Source organism: Schistocerca gregaria, chromosome 7 (assembly GCF_023897955.1).
Source record: "Schistocerca gregaria isolate iqSchGreg1 chromosome 7, iqSchGreg1.2, whole genome shotgun sequence".
In the NCBI taxonomy this organism is placed as follows: Eukaryota; Metazoa; Arthropoda; class Insecta; order Orthoptera; family Acrididae; genus Schistocerca; species Schistocerca gregaria.
The window spans coordinates 88,278,178-88,297,834 of NC_064926.1; the positions used below are offsets into that span (position 1 = coordinate 88,278,178).

General features: G+C 41.5%; 1 protein-coding gene across 2 annotated transcripts in view; it reads left to right on the forward strand.

The window, feature by feature from the left end:
- The window catches only part of LOC126281584 (aminopeptidase N-like), a 330,257-nt gene that overhangs the window by 241,379 nt on the left and 69,221 nt on the right, over window positions 1–19,657 (forward strand). For both annotated transcript variants that reach the window (XM_049980666.1, XM_049980667.1), the window contains exon 12: window positions 11,576–11,763. In XM_049980666.1, the coding sequence (XP_049836623.1) occupies window positions 11,576–11,763 (188 nt within the window). The remainder of the gene's footprint in view (window positions 1–11,575; window positions 11,764–19,657) is intronic.

A 19,657-nucleotide genomic window follows, 5' to 3' on the forward strand; every position in this document is an offset into this window, starting at 1 on the left:
ACAGAATTTGTGAAAAAGAAATTTGTGGCATAAATCAACTAAAAGAAGGGGTCAGTTGATAGGACACATTGTGAGATCTCAAGGAATCATGTTTGGTATTTGAGGGAAACATGATATTTAAAAATGGTAAAGTGAGACCAAGAGATGAGTACAGTAAGCAGGTTCAAATCGACGACGGTTACAGTAATTGTTTGGAGATGAAGAGGCTTGCACAGGATGGACTGGTGTGGATAACTGCATAAAACCAGTCTATGGACAGGAGTTCACAAGAACTGTGATAATTTGTTGTTACAGTCCCATCAAAATTACTTGATAGTTGACATTTGCCACTTGCTGCTACGGTCTCACCACAACTGCAGCCACCTAGCACTTGTTATAGGTGCCACACAAACATGATGGGTCCATACACAAATGCAATCGTGGATATGTGTAATATGAAGCAATGTTGGAAGCAGTTGCCGCAAGGTTTGATGGGAGTTGTTCTGTTGACAGCTGGTTTTGAGGAACCAGTGACTGAACTACGGCAGACAATGTGTCTTCTAACCCTGAATCTAAACCTGTGTTCTAAACTAACCAAAAACTAGTAATGTGCAATATAACCAACAGTAATCAGCCATCTGTGGCAGAACTAAAATTATAATCAGTTTGTTCGCAGTGATTAAAGCTAACCTCAATGAGCAAAGTGAAGACAAAAAAATACCAGTTTCAGCATTACAAACAAAATGTAAATTCTTACAGTCTCCTGTTACCTGAAGCTACCCTCGCACTAGCTACAGGATGGTGCATTCATTATCAACTGCCACTCACTCCTGGTTGCCGCTTGGTTGCAGGATATAGGTGACACAAGCAGATTCCAAACAAAAAAGAATGATAGGAAGAAAAATAAGAGCAAATTAAAATGTCAATATGGTGTCGAAAATGGTGCATAACAGTATTAGAAATTTAAAAAAATTACATTGAAATTTTTAAGAAATCTGTTTTATTTGGTGAGATTCAAACCCATAATCTTCTGCATGTGATTGTTATGTGATAACAACTGTGCCACACCATTACCTAGTGGAAGATTGTTATATTTATGAGTCTGATGATCCAGTCGGAACAATTCATTGCAGTCTTGAAAAATTTGGTTTCACACAATGCTGTGTATGAAATGTGGGCATTTTGTTAGCATTGTTGATTGAGTATGTGTGTATGGGGGGAGGGGGGAGGGGGAGGGAGGTGATTGGGTGGCCTATTCCTGATGAAGGCTCAGTTGGCCGAATGCTCACTTTCTGACAACCTTCAAACTCTTATAACAACAGTTATTGGGAAAATGATAAAAAAAATTTGTTGCTGCATTGAGAACTTGTTTCTGAGCCACTGACACTACAATAAAAGGCAATGAATGTCATGTCTTCCTCTGGTGTTGTAGGTATTGAAATCACTACTTTTCTCAAATTCTGATGGTTCATTTATGTAAAATTTCATTAGCAGTTACTGTGTGGTTGCAGTTGAAGCACAGCTACTCATAGAGGTCCACTTCAGGTTTATCATTGTTGTTGTTGTGGTCTTCAGTCCTGAGACTGGTTTGATGCAGCTCTCCATACTACTCTATCCTGTGCAAGCTTCTTCATCTCCCAGTACCTACTGCAACCTACATCCTTCTGAATCTGCTTGGTGTATTCGTCTCTTCGTCTCTCTCTACGATTTTTACCCTCTATGCTACCCTCCAATACTAAATTGGTGATCCCTTGATGCCTCAGAACATGTCCTATAAACCGATCCCTTCTTCTAGTCAAGTTGTGCCACAAACTTCTCTTCTCCCCAATCCTATTCAACACCTCCTCATTAGTTACATGATCTACCAATCTAATCTTCAGCATTCTTCTGTAGCACCACATTTCGAAAGCTTCTATTCTCTTCTTGTCTAAACTATTTATCGTCCATGTTTCACTTCCATACATGGCTACACTCCATACAAATACTTTCAGAAAAGACTTCCTGACACTTAAATCATGTTTATCATATGGCAGCAAAACTGAGTAGATACTCTAATGTGTTACTGTGGAATTAATTTACACTGAAAAAATTGGTTCCAGTTGTGGTTACTAGGTGCAAATCCAGCACTGTGAATGGAAGAAAGATGTTTAGAAATGTTTCCATTTGTAATGGGTTAGGAACAGGACATGGGGAGAAAAGGTCAAATAAGTGAGGAAGACATAATGTTGATTTTATTATTAACCACCACTAACACAGTTTGTAGAGTATGAGCACCAAAAACGTTGACGAGATACTGTATAGTGCTAGGTATGCGCCTAGTGTGCAAAATTAGAACTAACTGTTTTCAGCGTAGGATATCTACCAAGTTTAGCTGCCCATATGTTAAATTGATTGTTGATATGCCATTATTAGTTGTGCAGAACGGAATATGGCTGGTTTTCTCAAAATTTAGGGAGAGTCCATTTTAAATAACCAGTTAATAATTATTTGCTATCTCTCAAAGAGGATTTATTGCAAAACTAGCATCATATGCAAAAATTATCATTTCTGCTTGATGTATATAAAGTGTAAGCAGTAGTAAAGTAGCAATAGTAGTGGGCCCAAAATTAAACCTTGTGGGACTCCCTTTTTGATTTCTCTCAATCCTAAAATTCGCTCTCCTTCCAACACTGTTTGAAGTTTTCAGTACAACTGTTTGCATTCTGTTTGTTAAATATGATTCAAAACAGATGTGCCTCACTTAAGTTCTTCTGAGATGATACAGTGTGTGATGTCAGATGTCGCAGTAAAGGTCGTGCAATGTGACGATTGTCTGTGCAACACTCGTGCTCCCACAGGAGCAATACAATGAGAACAGAGGCACAGAGTGCAACAACAGCCTCACTTGTGACATGCTGCTGCCAGCCTCCTTGTGGACAGTTTCTAATATCTCACATATTTACTCAATACTGGGAAGAGGTGGGGTTTTCCTTCCAGCCATAAAAACAATTTTTATAGGTTACATCTACGAAAATAATCAATTTTTGATAATACCTTGAATGTATTAATCAGCTACTTTGACAAAGCTGTGACTTCCTAAAATCGTGCCCTGAAATGAAATCTAGTCTGTATGACATTTTATGTGCCACACCTAGAATAGCTTTTTATCACTCTACCAATCCCCACAATATCTTGGTGCCCTACCACTGTCTATATCAGCCCTGTAACTGGCAAAACGTGTACTATCAAAGGGAGAGACAGTGAAATGACATGTCACCTACTACCTGTTATGTAGACCCTGTTTGGTGTTTTACTGTGACTGTCACTGAGTTATCGGTCAAGATGAATGGACATAGGCAGATGGTGTATTCTGGAAACACACAAAATCCTGTTGCACAGCATGCTCTACAATAAGACAGTCTTGACCATGGCACCTGTTTCAGCATGTGTGCCATCTGGATTCTTCCCCCCAGACACCAGTTTTTGAGAACTCTGCAGGTGGTAACTGGTGCTGCAACCCATCTGGCCTTAATTTGCATTAATTTCTCTGGTGTCAGCATTTCTTCACAGTAACGATTCCTATCTTCACTTTCTTTGTTTCTTATATCTTTCATTTTCTGACCTGCCCCCCCCCCTCCCTCTTTCTCCACACCTCTATCACATACTGCATACTTAGCTTTACCTTCTTCTTAACTTGTTTGTGCATGCTGTTTTGGCAGTAACCTCTGTCTTCCACATTTAAGCACTCAGATTTTCAAATCTCACCTGGTGCAGTCCCCAACAATTAGTATTTCCCTCTCATCCTGAGCAGTAAATTGTTGTGGTTGGCAGGAGAGCCAACCATGTTTTTCTAAAGGAGGCCGAAATGCACGCGTTTAGCTCACGCAGGCTGTCGTGAGGTCTGGAACATGACAAGGGAATTAGAATTGAGAAAAACGGATGTAGCTGGTGGAATACTTAACTTTAATCCATTCAGGGAGAACGTTGCTCTTTATGGTACATGATTCACAATATTAATAGTACGGATACTGGTGCCTTACTAGGTCGTAGCAATTAACGTAACTGAAGGCTATGCTAACTATCGTCTCGGCAAATGAGAGCATAGAAGTCAGTGAACCTTCACTAGGAAAGTCGGCTGTACAACTGGGGCGAGTGCTAGGAAGTCTCCCTAGACCTGCCGTATGGCGGCGCTCGGTCTGCAATCACTAATAGTGGCAACACGCGGGTCCGACATATACTACCGGACCGCTGCTGATTTAAAGGCTACCACCTAGCAAGCATGGTGTCTGGCGGTGACACCATATTCTTCCCCCACAAATCGGCGTATGGTTGTTGAATAAGGCTTCCGCCCGCCATGGGGAGGACCGCATGTTCATGTATGCGACGAGGTGGGGAGCCTAGCAACAGGCGAGGCTGTGCCACCCGCACCCTGCCATTCGGACCGCGGAGAGCGAGGAACGCCTGAAAACCTGCTCCAGGGTGCATGCCAACATGCGGTGTATGAGACAGGAGTGGCAGAAGAGTCGACCTCCATCGGACCGGGGCACACAACGTGCGAAGACGACACATGGTCCGGAGGAGGCAAGAGTTCCATGTCGGAGGACAACTGGTCCCGGATAGCGATCGGCGGCGCGTGACCCAGGAAGGTGCCTGGCGGTTGCAGCGACACGTCCACTATGGGAGTCGCCAGCGAGAGAACAGGTGGTGGCGGCGGTGACAGCGGCGCGCCGCCATGGGGCAAAATGGAAGGCAGCGCCGGTAACATCTGGGGCTGAGGTGAGCCATTAGATGGGTCCCCGGGGCGCTGACCGGACGGCACCGTTGCTGAAAGCAGACAGCGAGCGTCAGATCCCGTGCGACGACAGAGGCGCAGCTGATTGAGGTGCCGACGCACCTCACCAGAGGCCCCCAAAACCAGATACATAGCACGTCCAAGGCAGCGAAGAATGTGCCCTTCGAACGAACACCATGAACCTTGGTAGTGGCGATAGTAGACAACATCGCCTGGAGCAAAAGCAGGAGTCTGCAGCTGCACAGGAACCTGATGCGGCAGATGTAGCAAAGACATCAAGGTTCGATGAGGGCGACCATGGAGCAACTCAGCCGGCGAGCGACCATCTCAGGGCTGAGAGTGATACGAGGACAAAAAGAGAAATAACACGTCCTCGACCACGTCATTGGTTTCCACATGAATGAACATGCAAGCAAGTTCGGAGGAATTGAATACCCTATCCTCAGCAACAGGCAAGCGGGACAATGCAATGGCGTTTCCGTGCTTAGCAGTGGACCGATACAAGATATTGTAGCGGTACTGTGAGAGGAAAATAGACCAGTGAATGAATTTCTGAGTGTACGTGGAGGTACAGGCTTGGTTGGATGAAAAAGCAATGTCAAAGGTTCGTGGTATCTGATTATGGTAAAGTGACGACCATACAAGAAATTATGAAACTTTGTAACACCAATTACGGAGCCAATGCTTCTCTCTCAATCTGTGAATAATTTCTTTGAGCAGACGAGAGCAATTTGGACACAAAGGCAATAGGTTGATCGTGCGATCCATCTTTGTGCGCAAGTACAGCACCGACCCCGAAATCCGATGCATCCACCATCAACAAAAGGGCCTTCTGGGGATCGAATGGAGTAAGGCAAGTATTGGAAAGCAACGCCGATTTCAACCGGCGAAAGGCGCGTTCGCAATCCATCGTCCAGACGAACGGAACATCCTTACGGTGTAAGCGATGAAGCGGAGCTGAAATGGAAGAGGCATGCGCAATATATTTACGATAATAGTTGATTTTTCCCAGCACACTCTGTAGCTGCTTCAAATTCTGCGGCGAAGGCAAGTCGTGTATTGCACACATTTGTCCTTCCGCAAGCGAAGACCATTTTGTCCCAAGGCCTGAAATAATGTTCTGAGATTGGCCAAATGTTCGTCTTCCGTCTTCCCAGAGATCACAATATCGTCCAGATAATTTGCTGCAGTAGGGACCGGCGCACAAACAGTTTGTAGATATTGCTGAAACAATGCAGGGGCGGATGCACACCCGAATGGTAGTCGTTTGAATTGATACAACCCAAGATGCGTGTTAACCACCAAAAAGCGCTGGGATTCTTCATCCACCGGTATTTGCAAGTACGCATCTGCTAGGTCCAACTTCAAAAAATATTTACCCGGGCACAGTTTGTCAAAAAGATCTTTCAGGCGGGGTAAAGGAAAAATTGCAATCACTTGTTTTGGATTCACTGTTTCCTTGAAGTCCACACAAAGTCTCAACTTTCCGGAAGGTTTTGGCAAAATTACTAAGGGTGATGCCTAGAGAGAAGCCTGCACATGTTGAATTACACTTTGTGATTCCAAATCATGAAATGTTTTTGCGACCTCATCACGCAATGCGTGGGGAACATTGCGCACTCAAAAAAATTACGGTTGCGCGTTTACTTTCAGTTCCAAATGTGCATTATAGTACTTAGTGCAGCCGAGGCCCGGTGCAAAGATGTCTGCAAACTCTTCACATAGACGAGAAACACAGCCTGAAGGCACAGTCTGGTTCACTGATAGGACCTGATTTACTATAGACAAGTTAAACTACTGAAATAAATCGAAAACAAACAAGTTCACTGCAGAAGAAGAACGAAGGATGTAAAATGACACAAGTTTTGTTTGTCCTTTGTATGTTGCAAGAAAGCTGCACTGTCCTAACACAGGGATACGTTGACCAGAGTAGCTATTTAACGTAACATTTGCGGCACGCAACGGAGGTGTGCCCAGCAGTTTGTAAGTGTCTTGATTGATCTGTGAAACTGCAGCTCTGGTATCGAGCTGGAAAGGTATCACTTTGCCGTTAATGTCCAAGTCTGCAAAAAGTTTATTGTCCTGCTGACGACAAGAGCGACTGTCTCGTGCAGTGTGAAGTGACACTGGTGCATAATCACTTGCGACTTGACGGAAGTTCCGGTGATGTCGACGCACACTATTTTTGGGACGAACACAGTCACTGTTAGAGAGAGTGGCACTGGGCGGAGTGGAATAAACTACATGAATTTCCATGGGCGAAGTTTCGCGAGCCTGAGTATCCTTGGTTCGATTCCGATTCCGGCACGAAGCAAAGGGCCTGGAACGGTTTTGAGCTTCCGAGCTGAGCTTTCTCTGGCAAACACTCTGAAGATGTCCTTTTTTATTACAATAAAAGCAAATAGCTTGGCGTGACAGGCAATTCTCACGCGAATGTTTAGTAGCACATCGCGGGCATTTGCTTGCCAGCGCGGCACGCGTGGCTGAGAGCCTGGCGGCAGCGGCGCGACCGGGCGCGAGGACTGTTTACCGCTCCGTGCAGCTCGCCCAGCGGGCCGGTTAACCTGACACACTGCGGGCGGTGTTTCAAATGATTCCTGAGCAAAGTCAAGTGTGTCCTGCCTATCCAATATGTACATCACTTGTTGAAGGGAGGGATTGACTAGTTTCAAAATCTGTTCCCTTATACGAACATCAGAAACGTTCTGTGCAATTGCATCATGTACCATAGTATCTGAATAAGGAAGTCCACATTGACACTCAAAGGCACAATCTCTAGTAAGGCCTTGCAAGGTTGCAACCCACTCCCGATTAGTCTGACCTGCCGTACGTTTTGTTCGAAAGAAGGTATACCTTTTCGCAACTACATTGACCGATTCTTTGAAATATGCATCTAATGCAGACAAAATTTCTTCGTAGCACAGAGCTGCTATGTCGCGGCGGGGAAATCATTTGACTATCACACAGTACGTGGTCACTCCAACGGAGAAAAGCAGAAAAGGATGCCGCTGGTTACCTTGAATTCTGTAGGCGGCGAGATGGAATCCAAATTGGCGTGACCACTCCGTCCAGCTTTCCAGTGCAGCATCAAAAGGGTAAAAAGTTGGTGCAACAGCGTGTTGTGGCTGCGTTAGCGGTGAAGCAGCTGCTGCCGCATCGTTTTGCATCGCACATTGACCCTGCAAGAGCTGTCCAAGGGCATCCAGTAAGGCCTGTGTCTGCTGATTCTGTAAGCAATAAAATTCAGTCAGTATATCTGGAGATTGTAGAGAAGCCATTACACAAGTAAATCAGGGCAATATCGATACGAACGCGGTTTTGCCTCATCTCCAGTGTTGTGGTTGGCAGGAGAGCCAACCGTATGGTTAAAGGAGGCCGAAATGCACGCGTTTAGCTCACGCAGGCTGGCGTGAGGTCTGGAACATGACAAGGGAATTAGAATTGAGAAAAACGGACATAGCTGGTGGAATACTTAACTTTGATTCATTCAGGGAGAACGTCGCTCTTTATGGTACATGATTCACAATATTAATAGTACGGATACTGGCGCCTTGCTAGGTCGTAGCAAATAACGTAGCTGAAGGCTATGTTAACTATCGTCTTCGCAAATTAGAGCGTAGAAGTCAGTGAACCATCACTAGCAAAGTCGGCTGTACAACTGGGGCGAGTGCTAGGAAGTTTCCCTAGACCTGCCCTGTGGCGGTGCTTGGTCTGCAATCACTGCTAGTGGCGACACGCGGGTCCGACGTATACTACCGGACCGCTGCTGATTTAAAGGCTACCACCTAGCAAGCGTGGTGTCTGGTGGTGACACCACATAAATCTCCTCTGACCTGCGGTTCTGGGCAACTTTTGTGAGCTCTGCTTCTTTTCCTAAATCTCACCAGTCCTTTTCCTTCACCCCTCTTCTTCCCTCTTTAGCCCTTCTAGCAGAAGTAGTGACTAGCTCTGAAAGGTTGTGAACTTCAAACTTAAATACCTTTATATGCGAGTTCATCTGCCACAGCTCATTGAGTAGATTTTTTCTTTATCTATACAATTTTGATATGTTACAGTACCAGAGAAGGAAAGTTGCTACTCACCATATAGCGGAGATGCTGAGTCGCGATAGGCACAATAAAAAGATTCACACTCTCATAGCCTTCGACCATTAAGTCTTTGTTTTAGAGTGTAGTTTCATCTCTCTGAGACTGCAGACGTGTGTGCATGTTGCGTTTGCGTGAGTGTGTGTGTGCGCGTATGTGTGTATGTGTGTCTACTGCTGAGAAAGGCTTGGCTGAAAGCTATGAGTGTGTGAATCTTTTTATTGTGCCTATCATGACTGAGCATCTCCGCTATATGGTGAGTAGCAACTTTTCTTCTCTGGTATTCTAACATTCCATCCTGGCTTTTCCATTGTTCAATTTTGGTGTGTTAGCAATATTTGATAAGCAGCACTCTGTGATGTAAACTGGACCAAACATAAACTTGACAGTGACTATATTTTTTACTGCAAAGTTTCAAAATGTGCACTGAGTTTTACTTAATTTTGATATATCACAATCACTAAGGACCATAGCAAGAAAGACAATTGTTCATTATTGGCTGTGATATCTGACTATAAGATGCAAAAAACAGAAAGCTTTTTATCAAGTAATCTCCTCAGAATTGAATGACAGAGACTGCATAGTGGAGAAACACCAAAACAGTAGTTTTCTTAATTTTTAAGAACTAACAACAGGGGCAGATGCAGCATAGCTACGGCTACATAAAACAGTTTTTTGAGGCACATTTCCCTCTGTGTGTTCAGTATGATACAGTTGCACAGAGCAGCTGTCACCCAGTGTTGCACCGGGTGACATGACAGAGATTTGTATCAATGTTGTCTCACTGTCATCCCAGTGCAAATCAGTTAAGTTGCTTCAACCGTGTTTCTTCACACTCCATCCATGTCGATCATTTCTGTCTCAAACTGTGAGTTGCATTGTGTATTGTAATTGTATCGTGTATCACATCATCTCAGTAAGAACCATACCTAGAAATTTAACACAATGTATGCAATTAAACACCTTTGAAATATCACCAAAAAAATCATCGTCACCACTTCCCATCTCCAGTTTCCTGGGTGTGGTGTACAAGCACTTGACATCTCCTTCTGTCTTCATGCATCTTCTGTCCCAGGACAGCTTCTCATTTGTGTCCTTTCTCCTCCACATCTCATCTTACAGTCTGTATCCAGCGTTTTCTTGGCCTTCCCTGTGGTATTCTACCTATGAGATGTAGGTTGGAATACCTTTTGGCAGGTCTTTGGCTGTTTGCTCTCATTATGTGCCCATACTGTTAAAGCCCACATTTCTTTATGACGCTAGTAACACGAACCTCAACACCAGCTAATTTTCTGTTTGCCTCATTTTTAATTTTGTCCTCCCTAGTTGTTTGGTTCACAGTTTTAATGTATCTCATTTCTGTTGCCTGAGTTCTGCTGAGTTCTATGTTTAGTAGGGTACATGTTTTTAAAGCATGTGAAAGGATTGGTATGAAATAGGTGTTATACATGGTCACTTTTGCTTTTCGTGGCATTTTATCATCTAAGAGAAGATTTCTGATTTTACTGTAAAAATTGGATGCTTTCTGTGACCTTCTGAGTATTTCCTGCTTAATGGTGTCATATTTTGAGATCATGCTCCCTAGGTACTTGAATTGGGAAATAGATTCTACTTTGATTCCTCCTATAAATATGTCTGATTTTGTTGCTGTCTTTGTTTTACTTATTTTTAGCCAGAAAATTTTGACTGTGTTTCTCCAATAATTAAGTTTCTTCCGTACTTCAGCTTCTGTCTCTCCCATCATCACCAAAAACCGGGGCATTTGGTTCACTGACTATTTTCTTGATAGATTTTCGTGAACTTGTCCATTATTATTACAAGGAATGTTCATCCACCAAGAAAAAATTTCAGTTCTGGGAAGAGATGGAAGTCTGATGGAGCCACATCGGGTGAATAAGGTGGGTGTGGCAACAATTCATACCTTAGTTCATGTAATTTTGCCACACCATTCTGATGCATTTTTCATCCAGCATCAAGAGTAATGGCACCCATCTTGCAGATAATTTTTTCATTTCTAATTCTTCAATTAAAATGTGATATACCCTTTCAGATGACATCTGGCAAGCGTGAGCAATTTCATGACCATTTTGTGTACTTTTGCAATCATATCTTGAGTAGTGAGTCATCTTTGCTGACCACTGCGTGGATCATCATCTAAGCTCTCCCAGCCAAATTTAAGTTTAACTGTCCACTTGGCAACAGTTGAATATGACAGTGCAGACTCCTCCAGTGTATTCTGGAAATCAGCACAAATGTCCTTTGCTTTCATACCTTTCTTTATGAAGTACTTAATCCTTGCTTGAACCTCAATTTTTTCCTGTCTTCACAAATCGCTAAGCAGGAACAACAACAGAGCCATGTCACTGCCATAGGTCTCTTCCAAGAGCACTGACATGTCATGCTTTTACAGGCAACAGTCCAAAGAATATCACATGAACTACTCATTGGACTAGCCTGACCTCTTGCGATGATTCCAAGAACTTTTCAAACAACACTCATATTATTTAAGGCTTATAATATGAGGTAAGTGAATGTATAAATAAGATTCTCATTTGAACAACCCTTCTCACTTTCAGTGGCATATGTGTCTGTAACAAATATAGCAGTAAAGGTATTGCAAAATAATTAGTGTATCCAGTATTTGTTTTTTGTCATAATCCAGTATATGAAGTGGTGCTGATTTGGTAGTGTCTAAGGGGATGTAACAGTCACTAGTGCTGTGAATGTGTCATCCTTGCAGAGCTACGTGAAGTCCCTCCTAGAACGGTTTTATTGGACGCTGACATTCTCTACACGCCCGGATGACGACCACATGACGAGGTCTCTGCGTGCGGGGGTGGGGAAGTGGCTATGCCGTGCGCGCGACTCCTCCTGCCTCGACTACGCGTGGCAGCTCGCGCAGGCCGCATCCAGTCCCTCAGATGCCAAGTACGTATGGCCTGCCACCCAAATAGTGTTGTTAAGCCTTACTCACCCCACAATACTTCAGTCCTGATCTGTAAAATACAGGGTGTTTAAAAAATGTGCCAAATTCTTTGAGAGGTGGTAGTACTCATCAGAAAAAGAAAAATAAGTCAAATAAATAAGGGTCTGGAAATGCATACTTTCTGTGATGAACACATGTTTACAGGGGGTGTTCAATGTGGCGTCCACTCACAACAGTCTACCCCTCTGCCCTCCAGCATAAGGATTGACACACCCTTTAAGTGTTCCCATAACCGAGAGTCTAGGGAATTTAGGTCTGGGGAATGAGCAGGCCAAGGTGTACAGCTGCTTCCCGCCTCCCCCCACTCCCTCCCCCTTCTGGCCATTCCAGCGGTCCTGAAATGTCTGTGTCTGATTTTCATGCACATTGTGATGAAAGTATGCTGATGAACCACATTTGTATTCGTTGCTGCAGTAGCACAGCTTCCAGCAAGGTAGGCAGTAAACTAATGAGAAAGTCTAGATAATGTGCCCCAGTTAACTATTGTGGTAGCTTATATGATCCTATTAATTTATTGACAAGTACACCTGCCCATACGTTGATTGAGAATCGGTGTTGATCCCTTCTCTCCTGAATTACTTGGGGATTTACATCTGCCCGTAGATACTGGTTATTAAAATTCACAACAGCATCTCTAGTGAACCCTGCCTCCTTGGTAAATAAAATCTTGGATTTGAACAGTGGATCTGCAGCACACCTCTGCAACAGCCATCGACAGAACCATCTGTGGTGATGAACCTGTGGCCTCGGGGCCTGGATGCACTGTAGATGATATGAGTACAGCAATTATTTGTGAAGTATGCCCCAGATAAGACAGAAAAGCACGCCTCCTGCTGTTGATAATCATTGCACACTGGTCCCAGGGATCAGGGATTTCTTCTTTCGTGTAGTGCATGCTCCTCCATGTCAGGCATCCGGACTGTGCGGGGCCTTCCACTGACTGTCTTCCAAGGTGCAAGGGTACCTGTGTCCCTCAGACACTGCAAAAGTCTGCCAAACAGCTTATCAGGGGGCACTCTGCACTGTGCATATTTTTCAGTTTAGAGGGCAAGGTCTTGGTGCTACATCCATTTGCTAAACCGTAGTAGAATATCCTATCCACAGTTTGACTTGTGAAGTAGTGTGCTTCCATTGCTAACAAGTGGTGGAAGAGAGAAAATGTAAATGTATTACAGCATCGATACATACAAACAGCACAATAGCAGTAAACACACAAGTGAACCTGTGTTTGGAAGAAGGTAAAACACCACAATACATACCCAGAATTGACAGTAGTGTACAATAAGGCACACAACCATGACAAAAGCTAACGTAGCCTACAACATGACTCAAACCACGCAATTGACTGTATACCCCTGATGGTAGATAGAGTACTATGATAAGACACTGTAATACCCGGCTGATGCATTTGTTGGAGCACCAATGCAATGACTGTGCAAATATCCTCAACTGAGCATCACACAGCTCTTCCTATAAACTCGTATTTATCTCAGACCCATTTATCTTAGACCCATTTATCTGGACCCATGTTTATTGGACTTATTTTTCTTGTTTCGATGCATAGTACCACCTCTCAAAATATTCAACACTTTTTTTAACATCCTGTACACACACACACACACACACACACACACACACACACACACACACACACACACACAGTTTATTAATATGTACCCACTTCAGTGTTAGTTGTTTTTTCATCTGTACCTAACAGTCTTCCACCAAACACATCACATAATTTACTCTCTAATGGTTTCTGTGTGCTTCTAACTCCAGCATGAAGTGAACTACACCCATCACTATAGAAGTCCACATCTCAGTACTTGACCGAGAGCCTAGGGGAAACAAAAATTAATGGCTCGCTTGTGCCTTGTGTACTTAGAGATACTAACCAACCTAAAATCTTACTTACTACTTATAGCAGCTATAATTATTAGTTTGCAGATGAAGTAAATACTAGTGTAATGTTGTTCAGTACACTGTCCTCGGCCACGAGTGTAGGTATCTGCACTTACACCCCTATATGCTAATTAAAATTACATTGCGACTGATGTCTCGGTGAGTTGGGCTGTGGGGGCCAACTACCCTCCAATCACAGTTGTTTCCCAAGCATGATATACTCATCATTTTGTAGGCACTGTCAGCACCTTGTGAAGCATAGCTGGCTATATGTCGGCAACACTGTCCCTCACCACTGCAATCCGTCAGTCACGAAGTAGTTTTAATTGGAGTATAACATAATGGAACGTTAAGCATAGAATAAGAATATTATAAAAATGGTAGATTGCTAATCACCACATGGAGAAAGTGTTGAGTCACAGTCAGGCACAATGAAAAGACTGCTAAATATTTAAGATTTCAGATGAGAAATCCTCCTTCAGAAATAGGAAACACGTAAACATTCACATAAGTACGACTCATACACACACAGCTGCTGTCTCTGGCCACAGTAGTTTCTTCATTGTACCCCTCCGTGACTTAAGTCCACCTCTATGTGGTTAATGCACATGTTCCATGTACACTATTTCTGATGTATGTTTTATATTTTCAACTGTTTTGAAAATTTAGTTTGTTGTTGATCATTGAAAAGGTTAAACGTGTTTTCAAGTCATTGGTGAATTTTTAGTTTCAAAAAAGATGGATCAAAGAATTGGCATTAAATTTTGTTTGAAAAATGGAATAAAATTCAGCACATCACTTGAAATATTAATTGTGGCATTTGGTGAATCTGTTAGGAGTAAGACAATAGTTCACGAGTGGCCTAAATGCTTCAAACAGGGCCAGAGAAGATGTTCGAGATGATGACTGTCCTGGGCGCCCTAGCACATCAGTTACTGACAATGATGTGGAAGAAGTAAAGAAAATGGTTGTGATTAATCACTAGAGAGGTTTCTGATGATGTACGCATATCTTTTGGCTCATGCCAAGCAATGCTTTTGGAAGTTTTAGGCAGGAAACATGTAGCAGTATTGATTGTTCCAAAATTGTTGAATTTTGACTGTAAGACATGTTGGAAAGACATCACTTAGGAGTTTCTGAATGAAGTCTACAGTGATCCAGAGCTTCTAGAGAAGGCTATAACAGGTGACAGAACATGGGTATATGGGTAAGACATCGAGACCGAGTCCCAATCATCCCAATGGAAAGTGCCTGAAGAGCCGAGACTAAAGGATATTGGACAAGTTCAATCACATGTGTAGGTTCTCCCCACTGTTTGCATTAGTGCATCATGAGTTCCTGGTTTACGGTCATATTGTCAATAAGGAGTTATGCACAAAAAGGGTTATGGCAAAACCACTCATGGAAATTGCATCATGTTAATGCTGCTTATACCTCAGTGCTTTTTCATGATTTTTTTTTTCACGAATAACAAAAACCTTATGTTGCCTCACCACCATATTCAGTGGACACAGCTCTCTGTGCCTTCTTTGTATTCCCGAGGCTTGAGAGGACTGTGAAAGGAAGTCATTTTGCCATCATTGATGAGATTAAAAATAGAACCACTGAAGGAGCTGAATACCATAACAAAAAGTGAATTCAAGACTTGCTTTCATGATTGGAGAAAGCACTGCCACAAATGTAATAAATCTGAGGGGAAATAATTTGAAGGGAACATGGTTGATGTTGATGAATAAAAAAAATTTTCTTTAAGAGAGAGAAAAATTTCCAGTACTTTTTGGTGTACAAGTAACTTCAAGTGTGCCTCAGGGAAGTATGTTGGAAACCTTGCTGTTAAAATGTTGTGTATTAATGACCTATAAGACAATGTTAATAGTAAAATAAGGCCTTTTGCAGATGATGCAGTTATCTGTAATGAAGTACTATCTGAAAGAAGCTGCATAAATATTCAGTCAGATCTTGATTAGATTTAAACATGGTGCAAAGATTGGCAACTTGCTTTAAATGTTCAGAAATGTAAAATTGGGCACTTCACATAACAAGAAAATGTAGTATCCTATGACAATAAAATCAAGGAGTCACTGTTGGAATCAGCTAACTCATACACATACCTGGGTGTAACACACTGTAGGGATATGAAAAGGACCGATCACAGAGGCTTTCCCTTTCAACCTGTATGATAAATCTGCCCTAACCTGTGGTTCTGGGTGATCTTCCCCAAAATCTACCCCATTTCCGTGACCTCTCCAGTCCTTTTCCTTAACACCTCTTCCTTCCCCTTCAATTCTTCGGCCTGAAGAAGGAGCCAGTGGCTCCAAATGCTTGGTAATTACAACTGTCTTTTATGTGTGTATTCTTCCACTGCTTGATGAGTAGACTTTTTGTCTATCCTGTTAAATAGTTTTTTCAATAATTGATTGTTTTTGTTGTTATATTTTAGTAGATAAGAACCTTAAGATGTAAAAGTAACATCTGGGTGTAGTCTGGAACTGTTACAGGACAATTACTTTTTGGGACATGTATAAAGTTGTGAACCTGGCAATGCTTTATAATTGCTCAATATGTATGAAAACTGGATATACATCCTAATCTAGAACGTCCCTAGAAATTGTCAGGATGTAAATTTTGGCTTCTCATTACAACTCCACCCACTTTGAAAGTGAGGAACTTGAAATTATAATAAATCATGCAGAAAATGAATGGAAAATTTTCTTTGTTATATATTTTTTATTGTTTTCAAGTTTTTATTTTATTGACAATACAATACAATAAAATTCAGAATGTATATTTTCATCTTTGTATACTTGGATCTGTAATTATTGTAACATCACTAACATTATTTAATTTAATCTGCAAACAGATAGTATTACAAAGTTTTGGATGATTCAGATTGGGTAATAGTATTCTATCCAGAAGCTGATGAGCTGTAAATATAAATTTCCAAATATACAGGTTTTCTGTTGAAATTGACTGTAGTGGAGAAAACAAAACAGCACATTGTTGTGCATAAAACTTTTGTTTAAAATTATCTACATAAAGAAACAATATGTTTGGAAGTAACAGTTTGTCTAACAGTTTAACTGGCCTGCTATCATAGGTAAAACTGGCTGAGAAAAAAAATGCACATTTTCATAGAACAGAACAGCATTTTCTTTCTCACGATCAGTTTTAAAATATACTTACCAGATGAGATTGATAGAGGAAATAGAGAATATCAGAAGAAGAGTAGCGCATTTCATTATACGTTCATTTAGTAAGTGTGAAACTGTCACAGAGTAATGTAATGTATTGCACATAAATAAGTAGAGAGACACATAATTGTGTGATTACACAGCTCCTGAACAATCGATGAAAGCAGTCTCACCCATGGAATATGGGAGTATGCTCATGGAGTGATTAGAGATATCTTATATTATTCCTCAATCTAGGATACTTACCAGAGGAGATTGATAGAGGAAATAGAGAATATCAGAAGAAGAGTAGCGCATTTCATTATACGTTCATTTAGTAAGTGTGAAACTGTCACAGAGTTGCTCATTGAACTGCAATGGCAAGACTCAACAAGAGAGGGTGTGTTACATGATATGGTTTACTTCTGAAATTCTGTGAGTGTATGTTTCTAGATAATTCAACCAGTATATTGCTTTCTCCTATGTGTGTCTCACTAAAAGGCGATGAACATAAAATTATAGAGATTTGAGTTTGCACAAAGTATTACCAGCAATTATTCTTACCACAAAACACATTTGACTGGACAGGATATTGTCAAAAGAGCAGGGAAGGGGGGGGGGGGGGGGGGGAGGGGGTCAGATTTGTCAGAGAGGACCTTAAAAAGATGCATGTTTTTAATTTATTCTGTAAGTTTCCATAAAGAGTGATAAATCATTTTAGTCATGAATGGTCTCTGAGTTTTCACCAGTTGGAGATATATCTTATTGGGAGTGCTGTATTTTGGTAAACCACTAACAAGCAGCTGTGCTCCAATCTCCTAGCGCTCTCTGAGGTCATTTTACTCTCTTGTTCTTTCAATCTGGTTTTGACCTGAGGAAGTAATCAGAAATGGAGAAGCCCTAATTTTTTTGGATACAATGATTATTAGTAACAGGGCTTTCGGAATAAAGAAATCTATATTTAACAGAGAAGCTAGAACAATTTTTAGTGGTGAAAATACAAAGGACCTGGTATTATTCAGTCTTACACTTTCCCAAATTTCCTCATTTAAGTGTGCATCTGTCACTTGTTGTGATGTAAGAAAGGTAATTAAAGAACATCATGGTGACAAATTCATGAGCAAAAATGAGGAGAATTTGGATTATTATTTATTTATCATATGGCTTTTAGTGCCAGGCATCTCCAAAGAGATGCTTGGCACGTCGTCAGTGTAGCTCATTTCATTTAAGCAGAGAAGCTGTGTCTTTAAGGGAACTTGTATCTATCAGGAATGAAAGGTATTTGGGACCTGGCTGTGGGCTATAGTAAGGGACCAACTACAGCATTGGTGTAAACTGAAAGTGGGAAACCACAGAAAACCATTTCAAGGTTGACAGCAGATGGATTCAAAGCACCTCTCCTAATGACCCTGGGGATTGCTAGCTCAGTGTCTCAACACACAGAGCCATACCAAGTTGGTGCAGAATTTGAAAAAAGTGCTTGTTGAACATTGTTTTAAAATAAAATAAAATGTATCACAACAAATAAATGAATTCTGACATTGCACATTTTTCCTTTAATTGTGCATGTTTAGTCATTTTATAAAGCATGGAGAAATTCATATTTTGAGACTAGAGTTGGTGGCTTCATTTATTGTAATATTTCAAGAGTGTAAATAGATTTTGGATGAAAGGGGGAGGAAGGGATGCAGGGCATAGTTGGCTCAGACAAATTCGAGGAGCCCACTAAAATAATCCTTTAGAAATGAACAAGTATAGAATGTGCTGTCATCACAAACCCCTTTGGCTCTTGATAAACCCCTTCTCATCATACTGTATCAGATGTAGTTTTTGTAATTGAGTACCGTCCAAGTAACTAGATCTGGCAATATTTTCCCAGTCAGGTGACTAATGATAGAATATTGAGCATTTTTTTAAATAAATCCACTCATCACCATTTGGGCTGTATTTTTGTTGAGAAATGTCTTTTTTGGGCAGCTCAGACAAATCCAAGTGTATTTTTATGCAATGATTTAAGTTTACTGTTATTTATAACGATATTTCCCATTCTGCTGCCTTGTGAAATTTAGAAATCTACCTGCCTCCAAATAACATCTCCAATGTTAACATTAAACTGCTATAGATAGGTAATTAGACTATTACAGTAGTGTGTGTGCATATTTTGAACTCACCGTAATACCAGCAGACAAATCAAAATGAATTTTCCTTTCCTTTTTAGAAACTATCACAACTGCACACAGCACAAAACTGATAACTGGTAGCATTTACATTAAAGTCAACTGAAAGTAAGAACTGATTGAATAACAAAGCAACAATTGAGGTCAAGTAAGGCCAACAACTGGTCTCCGCTAAAATCAGTATGCGCAATAGCTGATAGTGCGATGGATGTGTAGATTGTTTATTAATTGTTAGCCTTGCTGGCTGTCAACAGCGCATATCCCTTTTAATTTGAATGATTGAAAATCAAAATATCTTTCAATTTCAGTACACAACAACTATGTCATGTGTACAATTTCATTTAGGTCATAAGGGAGGTCTGGCCCCTGGGCACCCCACCACTCTCCCCTTTGGCTACGTCCTTGGGCTATAACAGGAAAGGGTGAAAAAACTCAAAATACTCTCTTCCATACCATGTAAGGTTGACTTGTGAATTGTGGTTGTAGATGGCACATACTGTTTCAGGGATGAATTGAGAAGATGGTAGCAAGTCCAATGTTGTTACCTTTGGAGTACTCCTAATATGACAAGCATTCAAATGAAAATC